Source organism: Psammomys obesus, unplaced genomic scaffold (genome assembly GCF_907164565.1).
Source record: "Psammomys obesus unplaced genomic scaffold, mPsaObe1.curated_primary_1811, whole genome shotgun sequence".
In the NCBI taxonomy this organism is placed as follows: domain Eukaryota; kingdom Metazoa; phylum Chordata; class Mammalia; order Rodentia; family Muridae; genus Psammomys; species Psammomys obesus.
In genome coordinates this window covers 26,156,509-26,165,095 of record NW_026593286.1, presented here as the reverse complement: position 1 = coordinate 26,165,095, position 8,587 = coordinate 26,156,509, and the positions used below count along the sequence as shown (strand labels likewise).

General features: G+C 40.7%; 1 protein-coding gene across 2 annotated transcripts in view; it reads left to right on the top strand.

The window, feature by feature from the left end:
* The first annotated feature begins 20 nt into the window (after nucleotides 1-20).
* Nucleotides 21-8,587, top strand: part of Ccnyl1 (cyclin Y like 1) — a 34,855-nt gene continuing 26,288 nt past the window's right edge. For both annotated transcript variants that reach the window (XM_055616775.1, XM_055616774.1), the window contains exon 1: nucleotides 21-358. In XM_055616775.1, coding sequence (XP_055472750.1) covers nucleotides 130-358 — 229 coding nt within the window. In that variant the 5' untranslated portion in view covers nucleotides 21-129. The remainder of the gene's footprint in view (nucleotides 359-8,587) is intronic.

Below are 8,587 nucleotides of genomic sequence, written 5' to 3'. Positions count from 1 at the left end.
CGGGCGGGCGCAGCCCCGCTCAGCCCGGGGCTGCCGGCGCCGACCGCGCCATTGTTGGGGGAGGGGGCGGGCGCGGAGTCCGGGGCGAGCGGAGGCGCGGGCGGCGGTGGAGCGGAGCGGACGCGCCCCATGGGGAACACGCTGACCTGTTGCGTGTCCCCCAATGCCAGCCCCAAGCTGGGCCGGCGCGCGGGGCCGGCGGAGCCCGACTACGAGTCTGAGATCTACGAGGCGGCGGCCGGGGACGCGGTGGCGGTAGCGCCGGCGCCCGCTGCGGCCGTGGAGCCCTCCGAGTTGGATTTCGGAGCCGGCGAGGGCCACCACCTGCAGCACATCAGCGACCGAGAGATGCCCGAAGGTGAGGAGGCAGCGGGCGCGTCCCTGCCGCGGCGCACCCCCGGCCTCCACCGTCTCCCAGGGTCTCGTTGGGAGGCGGCCGCCGCCGCCTCGGGTTCCTTCCTGCCCCGAGTAGGCTGGCGCGGGCCTGGGCTCCGGGGAATGAAGGCTGTGGCTCGCGTCCCCACCCCTTATTCTTTCCCGGCCAGTTTCCCTCCCACCCCACACTCCCAGCTCTTCGCTCTCCCCATTCTCTCATCCTGATTTGGGACCCTCTAGCCCGCACGGCTTCCTCTTTGTAGTGCTGTGTCCCGTCCAGTGGGACTTTTATCAAGACTTCATGTATCTGTATAAATTGCCCGTTTTCTTAATAGAACTCCCAGCAACCCTGACCTCGGAATAGCCGTCCCATCTCCCTGTCTTTACTTAGCCAGATGGTACCTAAGGTAAAGAGTCTAATGGTTCCTCTTGCTCCGTTAGGTAACTGATAATAGAGCCATTCCTACTCATCCTGTTTGAGGATTTCTTACTTAGGTTCAAGTAGAGGTTGCCATTGTGTATGGTATTAAATGGGAGTTTAAAAGTAGCCTCAGTATAGGCTGTTATATTCCTTGCAGTTATAATTGGAACACAGAGATGAAATTGGGAAAGAGGGGACTTCTGTGAAAAATGTCAGTGTCCGTTTCTTCCAGGGCTGCAGAAAAGTCTCTTACCTTCCCACACAAGGAGTTTACCCTCCAAATTATGCTTCCTTAAAACACTTACTCTACCTCTTCCAAAAGAAGGAGGATTGGGGAGAGATTGTTGGTCAGGCGTTTCAAGGGAGACAAAAGCTTAAATGTAGCTTTAAATTAGCAATGTGAAGGTTTGGGAGTTAAGAAGACAGACCCTTGCAGGTTCCTGTTGTGTTTGTTTCCATGGTTTCTTTTGCCTCCCCACCTTCTGCCTGGAGAGGTGCTGAGAATGTTGGAGTAAAAGCAAAGTTCGGCAAACCGAACCACTGGAGGGTAGGCTGGGGGGTGGGGGAGGGAAGGAAGGAAGGAAGAAGAGGAAATGCTTGATGCTTTATAGTTAGAATTTTCAAAACCGGTGAATCTGGGTAAAAGTAATTTGTAAGACAAAGTATCATGAGGTGTTTAAGGCAGATTGGCCCGCTAGTTTTACTTAAATGCTACAAATGATTTCCTTTCTGTGGAAGAATGTCATAACTGTCTTTAAACTTTAGTTGCACTGTTGGTGTCTAATTGACCATCCATGATAGATACACTTTTGTAATTTTGTAATATTCAAATATTGTAAGAGAATGTAAAAGTAATTGTATCTTTAATCAGTGGATGTTTGCATGAGTGTGTGATTCAGTGCCTTCCAGTGTGTGTGTGTGTGTGTGTGTGTGTGTGTGTGTGTGTGTGTGTGAATGCAGACTGTTCTGTTTCAGTGTTGTAAGGTAAGCCTCTGGGTTACCAGTTAGTATATGGATAGTATTGGGTGAGAGTCCAAGTAGGGCCTTTTTATAATTCTTGAAGGATTACAGCACATTTTCATATATGCGTATTTGTCCCTTCCAGATACAAAGGATGCCTGTGTGCATTCTCACTGTATTGCTGATGACGATGCAAAGTTAAGATATGACTGTGGCTGCTTCTGCATAGGCCGGCTCTGAAAGGCTAATGTGGAGCTGCCATATGTTCTGGGTTGGACTCTTTAGGGAAAAATGTTTTCAGAATACATACTCTGTTTTAATCTGTCACACAAAGCCCTTGGTACTTAGTCCAAGACAAGTCCCCTGTTAACTGATGCAAAGGCAACATTTTTCTTAGATCTCATATCTCGTATGTATTCTTTTCAATGAAAAAGAGTAGAAGGGGAGGTCAGAGTGTGACCTAAATATACTGATCATGCAAATGGGTCTGTTCTGGTAACCATGAGTTGAAGCTGAGAATACTCTGACAGAACATTAAAGTCTGTCAAGAGCTGGGTAAGCATAGAATTATATGAGAGGGAAGGCGAAGTCAGAAATTTTGAAAAAAAAAAATCAGAGTTTGTGAGCCTAGAATTTGGGTTTATTAATGTGTCCATTACAGTTTGAGTTCAGGGTTCACTCTGAGTTTCCTTTTCCCTTCTGGACTAGTGTAAGAGTATAGCCCTTGCCCAGCAGATTCAGACTCCTAGGGCCTGGCCCTTAGTGCTGCCAAAACTTTGTAAAATTAAGTTCTTTGGCACTCAGTATTGTGGTAAGAAATGTCAGCATTTGCCTAGATCAGAACACCAAACACATTGAAAGTTTGCTTTTAATATCTATTTCAGAAAGTTTTTTTGCAAGTTTCCTTGGAAACTGAGAAATATTTAGATTAAAAGGTAGCTTTTTTATATAACGAGGAATTGAATTGTTTTGATTTCTTAGAGAAAATTGTAAATGAATGATGTTCTGCTTTGCTCTCTTTGAAACATTTTAGAGCATTCAAAGTTAGGTTAGGGTTGCCTAATCCATTGGCTTCAGTTCCGTGTCTGAGAGGACGGTCCAGCAGTAAGCGGAACAGGGTGCTAAGGCTGCTCAGTCTCTAGTGCAGCTTTCATCACCTGACCTTAGGAGCTGTGCATATTGGGTGGAAAATGCTCTCAACCCTCTTCCCCCTGTCCCTCGGAAGGGTGAGAGCAGGGAAGGAATTGGCCACATGAAAGCCTCCAAGCAGTACTCCCCTTTCCAGTTGCTCTTAACCATTTTTAAAAGACATGTTGGGAAAAGATAAAGAAAACACACATAAACCATTTATTCACAGTCATCAAAGCTAACTTTTATTAATATTTTGGTCTTCTTGAACTTTTCATATGCCTGTATATGTAATATTTCACTTTATAAAAATGAGACCCATCTGTGTGCAGCTTCCTATTCCTGGAACAGTGCTTCGTCTCCCCAGGATGTCTCCCTGTGCCAGTGGACACTGTTCTGTGGCATGCTTTTTCTTCACTGCTTAGTGTAAGTGAACCCTTGAATAGTTGGAGTATCTGCTGTACCTGTCCTTACGGTTAGAGGTCTTTCATAGTAAATTACACATACTCTCATAAAATAAAAAACAATTTTTAGTGGCTGGTACATTCTACCTCTGGATAGAATGCAGAAGTTATATTTATATTTACTGTTATGATTTTCGTCCTTAGAATGTGTCATTGGCATTAAAGGCATTTAGTTCTTATGCCACTTCAAAAGCTAACGGCATTGGCTTTTTACTAGCCATTAAAATTCCTGATTTAGATTTTGTGATTCTTAGTAGATTGTCTCATGTTAATTCTGAATAGCTACTGCTCTCAGAAGTGTGTCAGTAATACTGATCTAAGATGACAGATCAAGAAACAGCATTAGGTTTAAAAATTGTCTAAAAATTTGAGAAAACTGAAAGATGCTTGACTGAACCATGTTTATTGAACACCTTTGAATGATCAGGCAGTGTTCTAGATGGAGACAGTGATAAGAAAAGGTATTTCCTTCCTCTCCTTGATCCTTCTGTTCTAGAGACAGGTGGGAATAGATACTATATGAGTCATCAAGAACGTGCTGGTATGAAGAAAGTCAAATAGGGTAATAATTGGGAGAAGGGACAGTTTTCCCCTGGAGTGATGCCTGTCGTCGTTAAGTGAGATATGAACTGCTCTAAAACGGAAAGAAAGCAGTAGGGGGTGAAGGGAGACTGCCCTGCAGACAGCCCATTTGAGTGCTTTTTACATAGGAATAAACTTGGTGTCTGTAAGTGAAGAGAAACAAGAATGCTGCAATAGAGAAATGCCTGGAGAAAGGTGATAGATTAGGCCTTCATATGCTAAATTGGCCTTGACAACAATGTGGAGTTGGTTATAATGGCAAACCACTGGAGGATTATACACAGGGGAACAAGTTCTTTATGAAAGAGACCAGATTAGTAGCTTTATGAGCATGCACTATGGGGTATATGCACAAAGCTGGTATATACTGTGCAGCTGGGAGGCTGGGCAGTAATTTAGGGAAAGCCACGGTGACTTGAATAAAACCAGTGTTGCCTAGGTTCTAAAATAGGCTGACTTAAATACATTAAGTAAATAAATAAATCACAGGTGAATGGACAAGTGACAGAAAAAGGAATTCAGATGATCCTTAAACCTCACACACAAGAAAAATATGAACGAAAACTGCTTCAGTTTCCTTGGTGGGATGGGAGAAAATCCAAAAACTTGACTGGACTTTGGTGAGGTTCTAAGGGAGGTTATATTCATATGTTGCTGGTGGAAATGCAAAATGATTTGACTCCATAAAGGAGAATTTGGCAAAGTCTAAAAACATTGCTAATATATTTAATCTAGAAACCATACTTTAATTTGTGCCAAAGGTGTGTATACCATCATGAATATACAACATATTTTCAAAGTTCTTGCTGTATTATTTTCATTACGATGGTATTGACAGCAACTCGTGCAGTAAGGGGCAGGTAAAATAAACCTGCATATCCACATGGCTATGCATTTGTATCGATAAAAGTAAGTACGTGTGGAACCATAAAATAAATCAGATCTCTGGTTAGGGCCGTCTTTGGGGAGTAACACATGAAAGGGGGTATGTAAGGGGAGGTCATCCATGTGGGAGACACCAAGGGAAATTCGTGTTTGCTTATTTGAAAAAGCCACTATAGAATTCTTGATCTTGTGTGAGTGATTATGCATATACCCTTTTATCTAGTGTTTAGACAAAGCACATACATGTTTGCCTAAGAATTACTTTGGCATATCTATTTACCAACAAATTAACACTGTTTACTTGTTTGCTTTTGTGGGTATGAAAACTTTGTGATGTATTGTATATGTCCTGTATATTTCGTTTTATCCTAGTGTTTTGAGTTGGGCAGTACAGGAATCGTAACTGGTTTACAAAAGAGAAGACAGCTACCAGAAAATATAGATTGAATTTTTTAACAAGTAAGACATGACCAATGAGGAATGTAAATTCCACTTGTAGAATGTATCAACATATAGCTTATAGAATACGACTCAAAGTGGGTTTCTTTGGATGACATTTTTCTTCTGTTTTCTTTTGAGGACAGTAAGCTGTGGTGTTCAAACAGTAACATTCAGGAGTATGCAATGAAGTGAAGATAAAAAATGTGTAGCCTAGAAATGATCTTTAAAGTCTAAGTAAAATGCACTCAAGAAGTAAACTAAAAATAAAAAATAAAAAAAAGAAGTAAACTAAGGAAAGTTTCAATATATGAACAATTTAACAGCCGTTAAAGCAGGTGCAGAGATGGATTGGATCGTTGGAGGCTAGAAAAACTGGGCAAGCATGAGCGCTAGATTGAGCTGGCAAAATGGGAACTCAGTGGTAGAGTCATCAGTTGTCAGTGCAGTGGTAAATCTGAGTATTTGTGTTCAAAGCCATAAAAGTAGTGCAGTATATGTTAAGGGGTGATGGAGCTTGCCAGTAAGTGGATGAGTGCCCAGGAACTGCTGACATACTCTTTAATTATGACATATTGAAATCCCTATGTCGGAATTCACTTTTTTTCTCCCTGAACTGTGCTATTTCTATCTGCTGATATCTGTCACTACCTTCTTTAATATTTTGATAAGGAAAATTTTTGTGATGGGGTATGATTGCATAATGGTAACATTTTGAGCCTCCAGCAATGCATTTAGTTATATGTTGTGTGGGGTTTTTGTTGTTGTTGTTTGTTTTGGTTTTTTGTTTTGTTAGTATTTTGTCATGTGTAATTAAGGTAGATCATACAACTTATAGAATCTTGGGCTGGAGGAAAGACAGTTTATTTGCCTACCATTGCTTTCAAATTAAATTGCAACTAAATTTGATAATTTAAAAATAGTGGATTTTACAATTTTAACTCTTTATCCTGAGATAATTGTCCTAGTTGAAAACATTCTTAGAGGTTTTTTTGTGGGGGATGTTTCTTTGTGTACTTGTGTGTACACGTTTATAAATATGACACATGAAGAGAGGGTCATCGTCCTCATTCCTACTCCATCTGTTTAAGAGTCTAGACTGATTGGCAGGGGTGCTCCAGGGATCTGCCTGTCTCTACCTCTGTCAGTAGGCTCACAGGTGCATTGTGCATGCTGGCTGTTTACATGGGTACTAGGGATCCAAACCCAGGACCTCTTCTTGTGCGTTAAGCACTTCTACCAACTGAGCTGGGTCATCAGCCCCTCCCCTCTTGCAGGTTTCTAAAACACTTACATAGAAGATTCATGATAGTTGGTGTTTTCTCATTTTCCTAAATCCATAGGTGTGTGCAGAATGTGTGTTTATGGAGCCTAATGCTTTGGTTCATAGTTGTCTTGCCTCTGTAAGGGTGAATCGAGCAGTATGATTTATCAGCACTCCATAGGCTCTAGGGAATAGAGTTAATAGTGCAGAAATAATACAGTGTGTATATAGGATCACTGTCTACTGGCTTGTTTTTCCTTTCTTTATAAAATAGCAACATGTGGTACTTAAAATAAGTGGAAAGTGCAAGTTACATAGCAAACTTTGGTGGCTATATAAAGTTTTTATTTTCTCAAAACACTGTACAAATTAGCCTTGAGGTCTAGTGGATATAATTCCAATAGGCTTTATACATGTGATTTGAAAAATGCACCAAAGTGGAAATATTATAACAACTATAGGAGAGTGGCCAGACTGTAATCAAATATATGTAAATTAGAGTCACAGTAATTTTCCTCGTTCACAAACATCAGGAATTTCTAAGTATCCAAAGCTAAGGTAAGAGCGGCAGTACTGTATATCTCAGTGTGCCTTTACTTCTCTAAAAAGCTGGGTCCTGTATGTTGAGCCATGGAAATCACCCATTTGTGATTCCATATTTGAAGATCTTTCTTAAGGAGATAAAAAGCATTTATTTTAAAATACAGTGTGCTAAAGAAAAAATTCTGTGTACTTTTAAGGACATAATTTTGTGTCTAAATTCCCAGTATTGGATTGGTTAAGCTAAAGTGGGAATAACACTTGATGATATATCATTATACATTTATTCAACTATAACTATGTTGAGGGTGGGGATGATTTTTCTTTAATGCATCACAAGTTGTGGGCTGAGAAAAGGTTGTTGTTGTTTTGAACTCATAAGAGGATTTGTTTTCTCGTGGTTCGATGTCCAGGGCCTTGGATGTGCTAGAGTCAGGTACCTAATGACGCTCCCAACCCAGGTACTGTTTTTAAGAAGTGCATTAGAAACAACGGAAGGTTAACGATTTTTTAGTGTATCTATTGGTAATTTTAAAATGATGCATTATTTTAGCTTTTGCTAGTTTCCGAAGTTGAGGAAGACTTTTCCCCATCTCATTTTTATTGCTCTCCATACTACAGACTATGTTGTTTATGATTATGCATTAAGGGAAATTGATCTCAAAGTCAGCACAATGAGTTTAAAGAGAGGAAAACTAGCTATAGTTTGACCTGGGAATTAAATGATCTCAGGATGTGTTTTGACTGTGCTCTCTCCCTTGTTTGTCTCCAATGAAAAGGCTTTCCTCCAATGATCCACTGCATCTCCTAAATAGCTAATATTTCCTCCAGCACAGTTGCCTTTCTCCTCTGGCTTTTTGAGAAGTCTAGAGTGTTGTGATTGACTGGCCAGCTTTGAGATATATACCCACTCCAAAACTCCCTCTCTGTGACATATTGTCACTGCTTTTATCACAACCTTGGATTTAGCCTTTACAGCCATAACAGTACATTTGAGTTGGCTTTTTTTTTTTTTTTAAGATTTATTTTATGTGAATTTATGTGAACTTCAGTGTATGTCTGTGCATGAACATATGTGCAATAGAACCCCCAATGCTGTTACCGGCCATTGTGAGCCACCCAGCGTGAGTGCTAGGAACCAAATCTATGTCTTTCACAAGAGCAAGTGCTCTTAACTATTGAGTCACCTCTCCAGCCTGCTGATTTGAGATCTATGTTTTAAACTTTTAGTTCTCTTTGATTTTAATAATTTTCTTGTACTTGTGACATTCCTTGAATTTTTTTTTCCTGGTGTGGGGGATTGAACCCAGGGAAACACTGTACTGACTGAGCAATGTGTAACTTAAGCCCCATCTACTAAAAATGTTTAATTAAACTTTATTCTGACATAGGGACTGTTACATAATGTAGCTGTTTCTATAAACTATTTTAATAGTGTGATCTGCAAATTATATTTTAATGAAAATGGTGATATATTTGCTTTTTAGAAGGAAGTAGTCCTCTGTCTCTGCAGAAAAGAGTGTTAGGTTG